Source organism: Nannospalax galili, unplaced genomic scaffold, assembly GCF_000622305.1.
Source record: "Nannospalax galili isolate Female #2095 unplaced genomic scaffold, S.galili_v1.0 scaffold471, whole genome shotgun sequence".
In the NCBI taxonomy this organism is placed as follows: domain Eukaryota; kingdom Metazoa; phylum Chordata; class Mammalia; order Rodentia; family Spalacidae; genus Nannospalax; species Nannospalax galili.
In genome coordinates, this window is record NW_008330333.1 from 803,067 (window position 1) to 821,106 (window position 18,040).

At 48.0% G+C, this 18,040-nt stretch overlaps 1 protein-coding gene across 6 annotated transcripts in view; it reads left to right on the forward strand.

Moving 5' to 3' along the window:
- The window catches only part of Flywch2 (FLYWCH family member 2), a 25,803-nt gene extending 8,769 nt beyond the window's left edge, over window positions 1–17,034 (forward strand). For 5 of the 6 annotated variants that reach the window (XM_029569896.1, XM_029569895.1, XM_029569898.1 and 2 more), the window contains 2 exons: window positions 12,949–13,377; window positions 15,967–17,034. In XM_029569896.1, coding sequence (XP_029425756.1) covers window positions 13,056–13,377; window positions 15,967–16,070 — 426 coding nt within the window. In that variant the 5' untranslated portion in view covers window positions 12,949–13,055 and the 3' untranslated portion in view covers window positions 16,071–17,034. Of the gene's footprint in view, window positions 1–7,555; window positions 7,713–12,948; window positions 13,378–15,966 lie in introns of those variants that run through there. The other variant, XM_017801187.2, reaches the window with a different exon arrangement.
- The last annotated feature ends 1,006 nt before the right edge of the window (window positions 17,035–18,040 follow it).

Sequence of the window (18,040 nt, forward strand, 5' to 3'; positions counted from 1 at the left end):
TCGTCTGGTTTCTCTCTCTTATCTTTTCTAGCTTCCTGTTCTTTTCTAATTCTATCCTGTCTTTCTTTTAATGTTTCACGTTTATTATAAATTTTCTCAGCTTTTTTTATTAAATCCTGTAAGGAGTACCCCTGAAGGCCCTCCAGCCGTTGGAGCTTACCACGAATGTCAGGAGCTGATTGTCCTATAAAGGCCATAATAAGATCTGCCTGATGCTCCTGGGCTGTGGGATCAAAAGGGGTGTACATCCGATATCCTTCTATCAAGCATTCTAGAAACCCTGCGGGGGTTTCATTTTCTCCTTGGGTTATAGCACGTACCTTTGCCAAATTGGTTGGGTGCCTTCTGGCTCCTTTGAGACCCGCTAACAGAGTCTGGTGATAAAGATGAAGATGCTCCCTACCAGCGATGGTTTCAGGGTCCCAGTTAGGTCTGGTCAGAGGAAATCCTGCGTCTATTTCATTTGGGAGCAGAGTGGGTCTCCCATCCTGCCCGGGGACATTTTTCCGGGCCTCCAGGATGACTCACTGTCTTTCTTCTGTGGTTAGAAGGGCCTGGAGGAGTTGCTGACAATCCTCCCAGGTGGGTTGGTGGGTGAGGAGAATAGACTCTATTAAAGCAGTTAGAGCCTGAGGATCTTGAGAAAAAGAGAGGGGTTATGAGTCTTCTAATTATACAAGTCAGAGGCTGAAAAAGGCCAGTACTGGATCTGATCCCCTATTCGGAGGGGAAAAATCTGGGTAGTCCAGGTTCCATCAGAGGGGCCCCCTCTATCCCTCCTTAAGCGGAGTCTGTTAGCTAGAGGAGGGGATTTGTCAGGTTCAGTGGAATCAGGAGAGGGATAAGGTAATTCTTGGGGTAGAGGTGCCTGCGCAGGTGGATAGGGAGGTGGAGGATCAAGGAGGGTTAGGGAAACTTGGTCCTCAGGGAGGACTGGCTTTTACTTCTTCTCAGGGGCAGACTGAAGGGGCAGGAGGGAAGAAGTAAGACTCAGGGGAGCAGAAGGGACAGGAGACCCCTGGTCAGTCTCTTCAGTTCCCCTAGGAGGTAGGAACAGCCGTGCCCAAGATGTGGGGTTCCGGGCCAAGTCTTCCCAGGTGACTATGTAGGCCACCTGGTCCGGATGTCCGTGTGGTCTTGGGTGGAAAATGTATTCCTTAACCTGCAAGATAGTAGCAAGGTCAAAAGTCCCATCCCTTGGCCATCCTTTTTCAAAAGAGGGCCATACAGAGGAACAGAGATTCTGCCACTTTTTTTTTTAACCTCTAGCGATAAATTACGGGCTCGCTTTACAACTTCCTTTTAATGTTCTAGAGTCAAAGTGAAGGTGCCACTCTAAACAATGATGGCCAGTGGGTGTGCTTGTGGACGGATGCCTGTTGTTGCCCAGTTTTTCTTCTGTGGGGGATGTGAATTTATCTGGGATTCACGCCTGGGACCCCCTTATCCTTTCACGGGAGTCTTTTAGTGGCGAGCGCCCTATGGCTCTTATTTACTCGACCCGTGCCTGCGGGGCTGTTTCAGTGGCCAGAGAGAGAGAGAAACAGAGAGGAGAGGGAGATACAGAAAAGCCGCCTTGTCTCCACCCGTGCAGGCAGTCAGGGTCCGCTAAGAGGGCTAAGAGCCTTTGACTTACATCAGGGAGTAGCCCTGACCAGAAAACCTCAATTGCTCTTTTGCCTTTAACGGTCCCACATGAAGACTCAGACCGAGAATAAAAGGAAGGAGGAAAGGAAAGTTTACAATACAGAGTATTGAGAAAATTACAAGACCAGACCTGCCTCTATGTAACTAACACAAACATCAAGCATACATACCACATTAAATCACATTCGTGTGGATCGGTCCTTCTTTCATTCAGACACACCCTGCACCCACCATTCTCACTTTTGGGATCCCTGAACACAGACACAGACAATACACAGAACAGAGAATTTCTTGGCGCACGCTCCTTAACTCAAGAACTGAAAGTACAGAGTGGGAGGGGAGTAGCCAAGACAAGCTCCCTTCTTCTCCCGGGGGAAGGAACACCGTCTTTCCCACTCCAGACCACTCCAGTCCCTAAGGCCAGAGTGCCAGAACCAGGGGCCTCTGGGCATGTCTGCCACTCCCACTGGTTTCCAGAACACAGACTTACAGGTCCTGCACAGGCACAAATGTTCAGATGGAATGTTCCCAGAACAGGAAATGACTTACAGACATTAAGACCAAGACAAACTACAAGACGTCCTTACCTCCTGCTGATCTGAGGAAATGGGTCTGGGGGCAACCAAATCCCGGACGAGCCCCCAAATGTTGGGCCCCCCCAACCCCAGTCTGGGGTACCCAACGTCCACGGAAGGTTGCACCCCAATAACTCAGTCCTCAGACCAGGAGATGCAACAAGCAAGAGGATTTAATCATTTACGCAGACGGGCCCCTGCCTCACTCAGAGAGAGAGGGAGAGCAGCAGCCCCGAGCTCAGCTTACAGGTGACTTTTAAAGGCAAAAAACACAAACTACAACCGGCAGCAGTGGGAGGGGGGAAGTTTCGGGTGATGTCCGGCTTGTGTACGGAGCATGAAAAGGTCAGCTCTTTCTCAGCAGTTAGAATTATTTTACTTCTTACTTCCTTGTTCAGGTGATTTTCAGCTTGTACACGGAGCATGAAAAGGTCAGCTTGAAAAGGTCAGCTTTTTCTCAGCAGTTAGAATTATTTTACATCTTACTTCCTTGTACAGCTTCCCAGAATATTCTTCTTTTGGTCTGGGGGGACTTGGTTTGAATCTACTTTGACCTGGGGGGGCTTTAGTTTGATTCCATTAGCTAGAGGTGGAGACTTGTCCTACCACAGAGCTACTTCCTGTTCTTGGAAACATTGTTTTAATTTTGTTTTGTTTTGTTTGGAGGTTTTAGACAAGGTCTCATGGTCTTTTGGACAAGGTCTCAAGGATTCTCTATGTCAGCAAGGCTACCCTTGAACTCCTAATCCTACCTCTCTCTTTTTTTTTTTTAAGGTTTTTAAAAAATAATATAAAAATATTTTATTATTTATGTGTATAAATGTATTGCCTGCATGTGTGTAAGTGCACTCATGTTGTGCAATGCCTGTGGAGGTCAGAAGAAGGTGTCATCATTCTCTGGAGTTTCGGATGATTGTTAGTTACCATATGGAAGCTGGGAATCAAACCCAGGTCTTTTGCAAGAGCAGTCAGGGCTCTTAACCACTAAGCCATCTCTCCAGCCCCATTGAAGATTTATCTTTTATTTTTATGTGTAGTGTGTGTGCATGCACACATGTATACAGGTGCTCATAGAGACCAAAAAAAGGTGTCAGATCCCCTGGAGCTGGATTTGCAAGCGGATGTGAGCCACCTGATGTGGGTGCTGGGAACAGAACTCTGTAAGAGCAGCAAGCACTCTTAACCACTGATACATCTCTCCATCTCTGCCTCTATTTTTTGTTTCTTTGTTGTTGTTTTTTGTTTGTTTGTTTTTTGGTCTTTTTGAGACAGGGTCTCCCTGTAGCCCCAGCTGTCCTGGAACTCACTATGTAGACCAGGCTGGCCTTGAACTCACAGACATCTGCCTGCCTCTGCCTCCCAAGTGCTGGGATTAAAGGCGTGTGCCACCACACCCGGCTGTTTCTTTTTTTTTAAGACAGGGTCTCCTTGCAGCCCCAGCAGGCCTGGAAACTTGCTATGGAGACCAGACTGGTTCAATCTCACAGAGATTCACCTGCCTCCCCCTCCCCACTGCTGGAACTAAAGGCTTGTGCTACCACATCCGTCTCTACCTCTGCTTTTTGAGTGCCAAGATTATTTTTGTTCATTTGTTTGTTTGAAACATAATCCCTCATAGCCCAGATTGGGCTTGGACTCTTGATGTTCCTGCTGCCATCTTCTACATGCTGGGATGACAGAATTGTGCTACCATACCCATTTGTTTGCTTTTTTAGAGACAAGGTCTTTGATAGCCCAGGCTTAGACTCAGTTCTCAATCCTCCTGCCTTAGCTTGATGGTTGTCAGAGACTGGGATTAGAGGCATGGGTTATCACACCTAGCTATTCCTTCTATTTTCAATAAATATTACTTTCAATTTCTCCATTTAAAATTCTATATGTTGAGACTGGAGAAATGGCTCAGCAGTTAAAAGCTCTTGCTGCTTTTGCAGAGGTCCTGGATTTGGTTTCCAACCCACATGGCAACTCACCACCATTTGTACTAGTTTCAATGGATCCAACACCTTCTTCTGGCCTATGCTGGCACTGCATGTACACAGTGTATACTTACATGCAAGCAAAACACCCATACACATAAAATATTTTTTTAATCTTAAAGAAACTTGGGGGGCGGGAAAGATGGCTCAATGGTTAAGAGCACTGGGTGCTCTTGCAGAGGACCCAGGTTTGATTCCCAGCGCAACATGGTAGCTAACAATGGTTGGTCCTAACTCCAGTTTCAGGATAATCCAACACCCTCTTCTGACCTCCATAGGCAATGCACGGCATGGGTGCACTTATATACATGCAGGCAATACACTTGTACACATAAAATAAAAATAATTTTAATCCCAGCACTTGGGAGGCAGAGGCAGGTGGATATCTGTGAGTTCAAGGCCAGTCTGGTCTACATAGTGAGTTCCAGGACAGCTGGGGCTACAGGGAGACCCTGTCTCAAAAAGACCAAAAAAATAAAAAATAATAAAATAAAAACTTTTTTTTCAAAAAAGAAATTTGCTGGGGCTACAGGAAGACCCTGTCTCAAAAAAAAAAAAAAAATTAAAAAAGAAAAAGAAATAGAATAAAAGTGATCAAAAGACATGAGTAAATAGTTCCAAATGACATATCAGTAACCCCAACTTAAGTTACAAAAAATATTATGTTTAGATTAAAAAAAAAAAAAGAACAAAAAGAAAAAGAAGAGACAGAGACAAAAGTGTGAAGGGTTCTGAGACCAAATGTCTAAATATAACTTCTAAATTGGGTGTGGTGGTGCATTCCTGTAATCCCAACACTTGTAAGGCAGGCAAGCAGGCAACCATAAGGAATGGTTTAGCAACCAAGATTCCACTTGATTTGGTTACATACACTCTGCTAATAATACATTTGTCAGCATGAGACCTTTACTGCAATGTACTGTGAATGCACACCCCTCTCTGAACAATGAAATTTTTCTCTTCCCTTTAAGGACAAACTTGTACAGTTTCTATTCTACAGTATTTTTGATACATCTGGTAGGAAGGTAAAGGGGCTGATGCAGCTGGAACTGGCTTCAGATGCATGTGCAACAAGGCAAATTGTGTTTTCTAACTGAACTTTTAGGGAAAAAAATCCCTTATTTGCTATCTTATGTCTATGCATAATGGGCATGCCTATGATTAAAATCAGATGTATTAAGAGAAGGAACATGTGCAGTGAGCAAAGCCTGTCAATCAAAATAGAAAAGGGAGGGGAGATGTGCTGGAGAGATGGTTCAGAAGAGCACTGACTGCTCTTGCAGAGGACCCAGGTTTGGTTCCTGGCACCCACATAGCAGCTAACAGCTGTGTGTGACTCCAGTTCCAGGGGAATCTGATTCCCTTTTCTGACCATGGGCACTGCACGACATGGGTGCATTTACATACATGCAGGCAATACAATCATAGATATAAAAAATATTTTAAAAAATAGAAAACCAGCCAGGCGTGGTGGCACACACCTTTAATCCCAGCACTTGGGAGGCAGAGGCAGGCAGATCTTTGTGAGTTTGAGGCCAGCCTGGTCTACATAGTGAGTTCCAGGATAGCTGGGGCTATAGTAACCAAACTCCTTCCTTGAACTCCATAAAAAGAAGCACCACTCATGTGGCCGACTGTCATACTTGACAATGTATCTGACCTGTTTAGCTTTGCTTTGAATAGAGTTTCCTTGCTACTTTTACAGACCTGTATGAGTCAATTTCAATTCCTCTAAACAAGAAGTCAATAACTGCTGGGCATAGTGGTGCACATCTTTAATACCAGCACTCTGGAGGTAGAGGCAGGTGAACCTCTGTGGGTTTGAGGCCAGGGCTGCAGAGTGAGACCCTGTCTCAAAAAGAAGCCAAGAAGCCTGGTGTGGTGGCACATGCCTTTAATCCCAGCACTCAGGAGGCAGAGGCAGGTGGATCTCTGTGAGTTCAAGGCCAGCCTGGTCTCCATAGCAAATCCAGGCCAGCTGGGGCTACAGGAAGACCCTGTCTCAAAAAACAAAACAAAAAACAAACAAACAAAAAAGAAACCAAGAACCTGATAACACCTGACCAAAACCCTGATCACTGGTAGCACTGGGGATGCTGAGGCAGGAAGACTGGTATGAGTTCAAAGGCTTCACAGAACAGTATCAAAATACACACACACACACACACACACACACACACACACACACATACGGCCTCCTGTGTAGCCAAAGCTGGCCTTGAACTCTTGATCCTCCTGTCTCTGGGATTATAGCCATGAAGGACTATGTCCAGCTCACTTTTTCAAAAACAAGTATATGTGTGTGTCTTAATTATTTTATGTGTGATGTGGACATGTGTGTGGAGATCAGAAGTCAATTTTTGTGGAGTTGGTTCTCTCCTTCCGCCTTTATGGGTCGCCAAGGCAGCAAGTATTTCATGAATTGAGGCATCTGGCCAGGCCCCTTGTTTTGTTTTGAGGCAGGGTATCACTATGCAGCACCAGCTGACCTGGAACTCCCTATGTAGACCAGGCTGGTTTACATCTCACAGACCTGCCTGCCTCTGCTGGGATTAAAGGCTGAACCACTTGCCTGGCCTGTTTTGTTTTTTCGAGACAAGGCCTTGATTCCAGAGATGTATATACAAAGATATTTATAACGTAATAAATTTAGGAACAATGAATAGATTATGCTTGATTAGTAGATGATGCAATCAATTCATGAAGGGCTTTGAGTTACTGAAGAATACCCAGGAAATGACATGGCTCAGGAGAATGGATGGGACCAGGGAGGTAAAGGAACCTGAAAGCAGGGCGGGACCCAAGAATCTGCAGAACTGGGACTGCGAAGAAGCAAAGGGAGGGGTGAGCCTTTCCGCAGGTGGGTGCAGGTGTCAGGAGAAGGCATGAAAGCAACCCAGCCTTCCCAGTTTCCACTGCTTGTAAGGTGGCTGAGGACAATAAAGTGTGCCTTAGGCGACGGCTAGAACAATGGACGAAGGCTGGACTAGCGGTAAGGGCTGGACTAATAGGCGAGGACTGGAGCAATGGCAAGAGCCGGACCAATGGCGAGGGCTGGACTAATGGCAAAGGATGCTGCGCAGTCAGGAATGCTTGGTCGAACAGTCCAGTAGCTTCCAGAAAATTCCCTCCCTTGCTCAAGAAAACGCTGGAACAAAGGCCTTAAACAAATTTCCCAAATACTGGGGAAGGTGAGTGGGGAGACCTCAGTAAACCATCCCCCAGATCCGAAATCCACGTTGCTAATCTTAGAAATGCCCCATTCCTGAGGGCCCCGCCCCCCTTTTGGATAACGGCTACGCCCCTCACGCTGATTGGCCGAGCCGTCAGCTGCAAGGGGAAAATCCGGATCTGTGGCGTTCTCCAAGGAATGGGTCCCTGCGGCCTGCTGCGCATGCTCGTCCCGTGACCCCAGCTTGAGGTGACGGCGGGAGCCGAGGCGGGGGCCCCAAGCACTGAGCCAGAGGGACCCGCCGCGGCTCCGTCGTCGGAGAGGGAGGGTTCGCTGCCGTCGGTGAGGACGGGCCCCTTCGGGCGGGAGGGTCCGGGCTGCGGAGCGATGCTCCGCCCGGCCGCCCTGGGACCGGTGCTGGGTAGGGGTCCTCCGCTCTGCACCCCCGTGTCAGGCCGCCTTCTTGTCGGCCACCCGCGATGCCCCTCTTCTCCCTGCTTTCCTTCCACCAACCCACCCGATCCCTGGTCTGATCGTGGACACCTCCAAATCGGAGACCCCACATTCGCCCACTTTCCCCGGTTGTGTCCACCTCGCCCAGTGTGTGTCCATCCTGCAGTGCTGCAGTCTCCTCGCATCTCTCGGTCCTCGAGGTCCTTGCTCTATGGCAGTGTTGGAGGTCTGAGGGCTGGGGTCTGGGAGACGCTCCAGAGGCTTGGAGGGGGATAGAACTGGTGGGAGGGGAGCAGGGAGCCGGTGACCTTTTAGGCTCAGGACCAGGCAAAGGTGAAGGAAAATACCATTCTGAGACAAAGTGATTAGGGGAAGGTGCCCTAATTGAGACCCCCCCACGTTGGGGAAGCTCTCCTCTGTCCTACATATTATACGGTTCTTGGCCTTTTGGGAAGGGGGTCACTGCTATTTTCTTCAGTCTCCCCTTGAGGATATGTCCCAAACACTCAGGTGTCACATCATCCCCTAGGCAGTTCAATCACAGTCTGCCATGGATGAGCTGGATGGTAACTATGGGAGCAAAGAGCTTACCCTTCACCTGTTGTTCACCCTTTAACTCCCCCTTCAATTCACCACTGTTCCCATTACACAGATGAAACCAGCTCGGAGAGTAAGGGGTCAGTCCTCTCACTTTGGGGTATTGATACTTCATTCTCATCTATATTAAAGTAACTCTGGTTGATCCTGGCAAGGTACTAGACAGTTTCAGGCCCCCAGAGCCCCATCAGTAGGAGTTTGGACCTTGATTGTTTTTCTGTGGTCACCATAACAAATTACTACTAATTTAGTGGCTTAAAACAACACAATTGTATTATACAATAGAAGCCAGAAGTCTGACATGGGTGTTCCTGGGTTAAAATCAAGATGTCAGCAGGGCTGTATTTCTTCTTGAGGTTTTCAGCTAGAAACACCTTTCACAGCTTCTAAAAGCAACCTGAAGTCAGTGGCTGGTGATCTCCCTCCATCTTCAAAGACACAGCTTATCCAATGGATTGCCCTTCCAGCCATACATGTTTCTCCTGCTTAGTTCTGCCTCCTTCTTCCACCTTTTTTCTTTTTTTTCTTTCTTAAGATTTATTTTTATTTTATTTATGGAAATGTGTGTGTACCTGTGTAAATGAATGTCACATGTATGTGGGTTCCCTTGGAGGCCAGAAGAGGGTATCAGATATCCTGGAGCTGGAGTTACAGGCTGTTGTAAGCTGTCCCATGTGGGTGCTGGAAGCTGAACTCAGGGCCTCTGAAAGAGCAGGAAGCTGGGGTAAAATATGCTAGGCAGGCTCTCCACTGGGCTACACCAACTCCTGCTTCACTTTTGTTTGTTGGGGGGTTAGTTTGAGGGGTTTTGTGTGGGTATGGTATGGGGGGGTGCACATGCCTTTGTGTGCACATGTGGTGGCCAGAGGAGGTTGTTGGGTGTCTTCCTCTCTCTCTCTCTGCCTTATTTCCTTGAGACAAAATCTCTCACTGAATCTGAAGCTCACCATTTTGGCTTGGCTGGCTGTCCAGCAGCTTCTGGGATCTGAATATCTCCACTCCCCAATGCTGGGGTTTCAGGCAAGCATGGCCATGCCAGACTTTTCCATGGGTGCTGGGAATTTGAACTCAGGTACTCAGGTTTGTGTAGCACTGAAGTACTGAATGTATCATGTTTTCCTCTCCCCCTGCCCTTTTTTTGTGACTTTGTCTCTGTAGCCTAGACTGGCCTGAACTCATAGCAGTGTTCTCCTGCCTCCATCTCTTGAGTGCTTGAATTGCAGGTATGAGCCACAACATCTGGCATTGATTTTATTTATTTATTTATTTATTTATTTATTTATTATAGGTCTCATGTTGCCCAGGCCAGCCTTGAACTCCTTATCCTCCTGCCTCAGCCCTCAGCTTCTCATGTGAGAGGTCTCATTGGAGACCCTCTTTGAGTATTGGACTAATGAAAAAATTACATTGTGAGCAAATGTATCTTATCTTTTTAAATGTTAAGTATGTTCCTACACCAAAAAGTGACATTACAATTTGAGAAGGGCTAGGAAGAAGACTCAGCAGGTAAGAGTGCTTGCTGTTATCACAGAGGACCTGAGTTCAGTTCCCAGCCCCAAAGACAGCTCACAACTACCGTAACTCCAGCTTCCAGGGATCTGATTCCTACTTTGGCCTCTGAGGGCACCCAAAGGTATATGACATATGGCATTCACTCACATAAACACACATAAATAAATAAAAATAAACCTTAAAGAAACAATTTGAGTACATTCCAGGACACAAGTACCAGTTTTGAAGATCACTAGCCAGGCATTTTGTAGAACATCCCATAATGTTGGACTTTCTGAGGTGCCTTAGCGTAGCACAGCACAGGCACCTGGTATCTATGTGGCTCATCACAGATGTGTTGAATTTGATCACCTGGTGGATGGTGTCTGCCAGTTGTCTCCACTGCAGTTACTTTTTATACCATGCCTTGGGAATGAGTTACTAAGTGATCAGGGAGAGGACTTAAGGTCCACCTCAGGGAGGGTCAAGTATCTATATACACTCTGAGTTCTGTTTGAGATAGGGTCTCATTTAGCCCAGCCTGGCCTTGAACTCTGTGGCCAAGGGTAACCTTAACTCATGATCCTCCTGCCTCTATCATTCCCAAGTGCCAAGAAGATTTATGTAGTGTTAAGGATCAAACCTGCATTTTGGTGTATAGGCGGCCAATCTACCAACTGAACTACATCTCCAGTCCTAGAATTTTTCTTAAAGACTTACCCTCTCTCTAATATTTATTCAGTTATTTATTCCACAGAAGCCAGAAGAGAGCATTAGATCCCTTGGAGTTGAAGTTACAGATAACTAGTAGTGAGCCTTTAGACATGGGTGCTAGGAACTGAACTAGGGTCTTCTCCAAGAGTAATATGCACGCTTAATCACTGAGCCATCTCTCCAACCCCTTTATTCAGTTATTTATATCAGTGTGGGATTGTGGGTATTTATTTTATTCTTTGAGTTATACTCCTGACCACTTACTGAAAGGTAAGACTCCACTCTGTGGAAGGGTATCTTTATAGCTGGATTTTCTTAAAGTAATTGACTGAACCAGTGGGTCTGGGTTCAAGTCCTGGATCATACCAGCTGTGTTGTACTGGGCCATTCTGTTCAGTGCCCAAGGTCACCCTCCCAGGGGTGCAGTGGGATGACAGCAATACTTGGGAATGAGGTCATTGGGTTCTAGAAGGTCAAGTCCAAGATTGATTTAAAAGATGGGAATGGTAGTGCAGGCCTTTGGTCCCAGCACTCTGGAGGCAGAGGCAGGCGGATCTCTCTGAGTTCAAGGCCAGCCTGGTCTACACAGTGAGTTCCAGGCCAGCTGGGGTTACAGGGAGAACCTGTCTCAAAAAGACCAAAAAAGATTGATGTCAAATCTCATTCCTGGCATCAGGCTCCATTATTACTTTACGCTGGATATGGGCAGAAAGGCCAGAGGGCAGGATGCCTGTTCTCTATCTCACCATTCTATCCAGGAGGTTTCTGGGTCCCTCCTTTGTGTGTGTGTGTGCACGCGCCTCGCACCTGGGCATGTCCATACGCAGGTCAGAAGTTGATTTGGAGTATTTTCTTTCTTTTTTTTTTTTGTGGTCTTTTTGAGACAGGGTCTCCCTGTAGCCCCAGCTGGCCTGGAATTCACTATGTAAACCAGGCTGGTCTTGAATTCACAGAGATTCCCTCTGCCTCTGCCTCCCAAGTGCTGTGATTAAAGGCGTGTGGCACCATGCCTTGGGGTATTTTCTTCTCTCTCCACTTTGTATTTTTTTAAAGACATGGTCTCTCACTGAACTTAAACTAGAGCTCACTGCCTTGGGTAGACTGGCTAGCCAACTATGTCCTGAGATCTATATAACTCTGCCCCCCTCCCCCCAGTGCCAAGGTTACAAAGGCTACCCTTGGGCTTATCTCATGGGTGGTAGGGATCCCAACTCAGGTCCTCATACTTATACTTTACCCACTGAGCCAGCCCTCTGGGTTGCTCCTTTTCCATGTTAACTTTTGTTGATCTGTAAGTCTGAAGCCAGATTTGTTGGGTTGTTTTGGTGCTGTGGATTGAACTCGGGACCTCCTGAACATAGGCAAGCATTGTGCCTCTAAATTATGTCCCCACTCTAAAACTAGGGTTTTAATATGTTTAATTTTATTTTAGTGATTTGTATTCATTTTATTTACTTTTTAACTTTTTTGAGGTTCAGGGGATCCAGCTCAGGGCCTCATGCATGCCAAGCTTGCACTGTACCACTGAGCTACACTTTAGCCAGCTCATCTGTCTTTTCTTTTTAAGAATTCTGTGCTTAAGGGGCTGGAGAGATAGCTCAGCAGTTAAGAACACTAAATGTTCTTGCAGAAGACCCAGGTTCGAATCCCAGCACCCACATGGCAGCTAACATCTGTCCATAACTCCAGTTCCAGGGGATCCAACAGCCTCTTCTGACCTCCGTGGGCATTTCACAACATGGGTGCACTTACCTACATGCAGGCATAACACTCATACACATAAAATAAAAATAAATAAAATATTTAAAAAAAAGAATTCTGTGCTTAAGAAAAAAATTACATGTGCGAGTATATGATTGCTTGTATATAAGTGTACCCGTGTCGTGCAATGGCCACAGAGGACAGAAGAGGCTGTCAGATCCCTTGGAACTGGAGTTGCAGACAGTTCTTAGCTGTCATGTGGGTACTGGGATTTGAACTGAGTTCTTCTGCAAAAACAGCTAGTGCTCTTAACTGCTGAACTATCTCTCTAGCCCCTCATCTGTATTTTCTTGTCTGAAATTTATGTTACACAGGAGACCCTTCCTCTGATTAATGGACTAATAGAAAAAAAAAAAAAAAAACCTTGTTAAGTAAATGTATCTTATCTTTTAAAATGTCAATTATGTTCCCAAATTGAGTTCAAGGACATTGAGAAGATAGTAGATTAGTAAAAAATGAAATCACTTACTCCCACCATCACCCCAGGGTACATCTCAGATCTACTTGCTAGTGCCCTAGATTCCTAGGGCTCCTCTACTGACTGCTTTGCCTCCTTCCTTAGGACGGAGCCCTTGGACTCCCAAGTTCCTGGCCAGGGAGGAGGAGAAAAAGGAGAGACCCATCTGTCAGGGCTGAGCGTGGCTTGAGGGCCAGGCCATCAGTCCTGGGATGCCTCTGCCTGAGCCCAGTGAACAGGAGGGTGAGAGTGTGAAGCCTGGCCAGGAGCCATCTCCCCAACCTGGCACAGATGTGGTCCCAGCAGCCCCCAAGAAGCCCAGAAAATTCTCCAAACTGGTCCTGCTGACAGCCTCCAAAGACAGTGCCAAAGTGGCTGGTGCCAAGCGCAAAGGAGTGCATTGCATCATGTCCTTGGGGGTACCAGGCCCTGCCACCCTGGCCAAGGCTCTCCTCAAGACCCATCCGGAGGCTCAACGGGCCATTGAGGCAGCCGCCCAAGAGCCCAAGCAGAAGCGCAGCAAGCTGGACCGGGGTGAGGCTCCAGGAGCCACTGCTGTCCCCCTCGAGGCTACCTGGGATTTCAGAGCTGCCACAGGCATCAGGCTCCTGCTCTAAGGGCCCCTGCTGCTCATTTGCCTTCTTTACTTCTCTGAGCATATATAGGAGGTAGAGGGCACAGGGCTTATAAGTGCTGGGTAGGCATGCAGTGAGGAACCTGGGACCCTGACTTAGTCCTTCCCAGTTTTGCCAGGTGGTCTTGCCTCTCTGAGGCTGTCCCCTCTGTATGGTCTGCATGCCTTGCTCCATCACAAAAGTGTTTTTGAGGTTGAGGTAGCCTGTTGCCCATATGCTTCACGCTGGAGGCTGCTGATCACTCCCAAGGTCTTGGCTGCAAATGGCTGTCTCCAAAGGCCTAGGCTTCATGGACCCCCTCTTCCACGTGTTCCACAAACAATTCGTGGCCAGTACAGAAAGCACCTTAATTTCTTCAGTCACCTGAACAGCAGCTGTGCTCACTGGTCACTGGGACTTGAGGCCAGCAGTACCCTAGGGCCCTGCCACAGGTTTGGGGGAAGGGGGTCATGTGCTGCTTCTCTAGGAGCTGTGGGGACTCCCCTCCCTGGCTCTTCCACTCCAGCCTCTTCCATACTGAAATCTCCACAGGATAACACAGGACTTCAGGTTCCTATGGCGAGGCAGCCAGGGAGCAGCCTAAGTAGTTGCAGGCTAAGCAGAGCAGAGTTTACTGGGCAAGATCACCGACCTCCCATTTTACAGTAATGGGATATCAGGAGGTACTGGCCCTGCCCCTGCCTGAGATGTGGTAGGTTTAGAACTGGGTGGGTGGGTAGGTGGTAGCAACAGGCTGTGCCTTTCTCTACATCCAGCCAGACTGGCCACACTACAAGTTACCTCAGACTTTCCTGAGAGCAATGAGGTGACAGGCAACAGAAGGATTGGCTGGGAGCAAGCAGAATAGGGCTGGTGGGTGTCCTGTGAGCACCCAGAGAACAGGGGTAAATGGCCAAGCCTGGAGTGCCCAGTGTGGGGCAGCTTTGGGGCTGAGGCAGGGGAATGAGGTGGGTTGGTGGCCACAGGATGTATTCGCAGAAATCAAGGTCCTGGGACAATCTGGGGGTTGATCTGCTTGTCTGAACACATAGTTCCAAAGTCACTAGAGTTGGGAAGAGATCCGTAGGCCAACAGCACCCAGAGGCCCTTCCTGGGCCACAAGACCACCTCCTGGAGCTGGAAGTCCCCTAACACTTGGGTGTCCTACCACATCTGTATGTGTGTACACACTTAGGCCTACACACTCTGCCCATTTCCACACTGTGAACATCTCAGTCATCCATGTTATCCCTCTGTATGACTTTGCCAATGAGGGTGAGTGTGTTTGTAGTCTGAAGCAGCAGCACTCCCCCTCCCCCCTGTTCGAGGCAGGATATGCCTTTTGAATGAAAATTTAGGGGTACCCAATTGTGGAAGGAGATGAACAGACTGGGTTTCTTCCCATCTGGAAGCAGACCACTCGAGGGACACTGACTGCCATGCATCAGAAGGTGGGGATAAGAAAAGCCAAAGTCCTGGACTTCTATTCGCTAATGCTCCATAGACAGTCCCTTGGGATCAGCCAGGTACTCAGTCTGGAAGCTAGGCATGAAGAAGGGGGAGGGGGCTCTGGGATTTCCATCAGTTAGCTTGACTGGGCAAGAGATCCTGCCTCATTTGGTGAAAATTTAGTGGCAGTAACCTAAGGTCATAGGGGGTCATAGTCTCACTGTTCCCCATGGAATGAGATCCTAAGGCACACAAGATGGAATGTCCTTGTCTATAATTCTGGAGTTCTTGGGTGACCATAAGGGCCCTTAAGCATTCTACCCTCTGCTGGAGCAGTGGCATGGAGGATCTTGGTATGCCAGTTTTCTCTGTGAGTGGTCCAAACAGCCAGTCTTCCTCCCCATGGTTCCTCTATCACAGAGGTGGAAGGTAGAGTCCCAGAACCTGTAGGAGGTTGGGCTCAGAGGGGTTATCACTGCCCTGAGGCCACCTGTAGAGAGAAGGGTGGGGTCTGGCTGGGAGCCTGTTCTTCCCACAGCTGGTGGAGTGGAAACATTTTGAGGGTCCCTCTCATGGTTTTGAGAGATTGTGACCTGCTGCTTGACTAAGTCCAGGCTCTGCAGCCTTAGGGCTTCTGTAAGAATTGGGACAAAACTCGATTCATGTGAAATACAAAGCCCTGTAGGGCTGCACGAAGCAGGCACTCTTGGTGAGTGGACTTCTCACACATGCTGCCTCCTCCCTGCCCTCTATCCCCACACAGACTTCCTTGCCTCCACCCCAGGCCAGGCAGTAAGGATGATCAGCTTCCTTCTCTCAGCTGATACCTGGAAATAACTTTAGCAGCCTTTGTGACCTTTGTAGCTTTTAGTCTCAGCATCCCTGGAGTGATAATCACTTCTCTAAGTCAGCTAACAAAGACATCTGGTTCCATACTCCCCTCTGAGAAGGCAGGGCCGGGGTGGTTCTCAGCTTTCAGTAGACCACTGGAGGGCCTGGGCCAGCTTTTCTCACCCCTTTTTTATTTGCTACTAGCCTGACCTGCTTACCTCTCTTCCAGATGCAGATGGCCCAGAAGACAAAGGATTGGTAGGAGTGGCTCCTCCCGAAGGTCCTGGGGAAGAGACTGCTGTCCTTCCTGAGGTGCCCAGTGCGTCTCCATAACCTTGGCAGTGGCCACAGCATGTACTTGCTGCATAAGTTACTATTGTAAGCAAGGAAAAAAAAAAAAAAAGAATAAAAAGCTGTGTACTATTTCCCACCATAGGCAGAACTCAGGTCCTTGGGGACCAGCTCCAACTCCTTCCGGCTTTCCTTCCTATCCCAGACTTGCCTGGCCTGGCTTCACAGTTGGGCCCCTTCAGCTTGGAAAACCAGCTGTTGGCATAAGTAGCAATGGTTCCCAAGGTATTTCCTTCATGCTGCCCTTGGCCTGAAAGGGGACACAGAGTTCTTGCTGTAGACCCAGGGTAGCCTGACCCTCCTCTCTGCCTGATCTTTCCCTCTCCAAGAAGTCCCTCAGATTGCTGGCTCCCAGGCATGGAGTTCCAATCCCTTCCCTGCAGGCACCACTGAGGGAGGGGTGAACCTGCACCCGACACTTGTCAGGGATCTGCCCAGGGTCCTAACAAGTACAAGGGCAGCCCCTCATGTTCTTTTCAGACATCTGGGGCTACAAGAGATCATACACACACAACCTGAGCCCCTCTCTAGTCTGGAGGGGAGATGAAAGAAAACAGCTACTTTCCTCCTCCAACACCCAAGAGTCATGTGCTCTCAGACCCCCCAGGGCAAAGGTTTTGATCTCCAGTCCTTTCACCTGTGGGTCCTTATTTGAAAACCACCTCAAGGCACAAAAAAAGTTAGTTTTTTTTTGTTTTTTTTTTTTTGTTGTTGTTTTTTGATGTAGGATGTAGGGGCCCTGAGCTCCGAACATGTTTTCAAAATTAATCACTAAATGTTTATTGGCCACCTCTGAAACAGATACTTGGCACATATTCTGCCATTTTACCATATTGCTTTTACAGGGTCGTCGTCGTTTAGAATATTGATATTCAGTTCCAAGCCTGGAACTTGGAAGATTTTTTTTGTTCTGATTTTCTGTTTAAATAGAGTCCATTGTTCTTTCTCCTTTGCTGTGTGCATTTAGTTGTATGGTTTTGTCAGTTGATAAGAAGACCTGGGGCTAGGGAGATGGCTTAGTTGGTAAACTGCTTGCTGCTCAGGCATGAGACCTGAGTTTGAACCCCAGCACCCATATTAAAAACAACAACAACAACAAAAAAAAAAACCCAGCCCCTGTGCTGCATGCCTGTAATTCCCATTCTGAGAGAGACAGAAGGATCCCTGGGGCTTGTTGGCCAGCTAGTGTAGTCAAATCAGCGAGATTCAGGTTCAGTGAGAGACCCAGGTCCAAAAATTAAGATGCAGAGCAATTAAGGAAAACACCTGATGTTGATCTCTGGCCTCTACACGCAGGCACAAGCACACTAAAGAAGGCTGAAGGAGAATGACTCCAAAGAAAGCGAGGGAGGAGGAGCGGGGCAGAAACTGCTGGGCAGATCCTCCTGGGAACGGGTGAGGGCGCCCGAAGTCTGCGGTCACTCTGGCTCCTCCGCGGTGCCTGGCGGTGAGCGCCCCCTGGAGGGCGGTCCTGTACTATCAAGCTCAGTCCTTCACTGCAGATCTCCAGACGCACAGACAGGACCAGGCACCCTGGCTTCTTTCAGGGCGGAGGGGTGGGGGGAAGGCGGGAAAGGGTGGAGTAGTCGTCATTACTGACCCTGAGATGGCTGACTATAGGGAGAGTGAGATCTGTCCTCATCACCCGCTGAGACAATGTCCATAGGGCAAGAACATCTAAGATTTTGTACACCTTATCTGGGCCTAGTAAAGCCTGAAATCTCAGCTACTTAAGAAGCTGAGGCAAGGAAGATCACAAGTTCAAGATCTGCCTGAGCTACAGAGTTCAGGTCCAACTTGGGGCAATTTCTCTAGATCTTGTCTAAAATACTTTTGAGGTGGCAGGTGGGCAAGGGACTGGGGAATACAGCTTCCTGGTAGTGCACTTGTTAAGCATGAGTGAGGCCCTAGGTTCACTGCTCAGCAAGGGGAGACTCCCTTATGGTGCACTA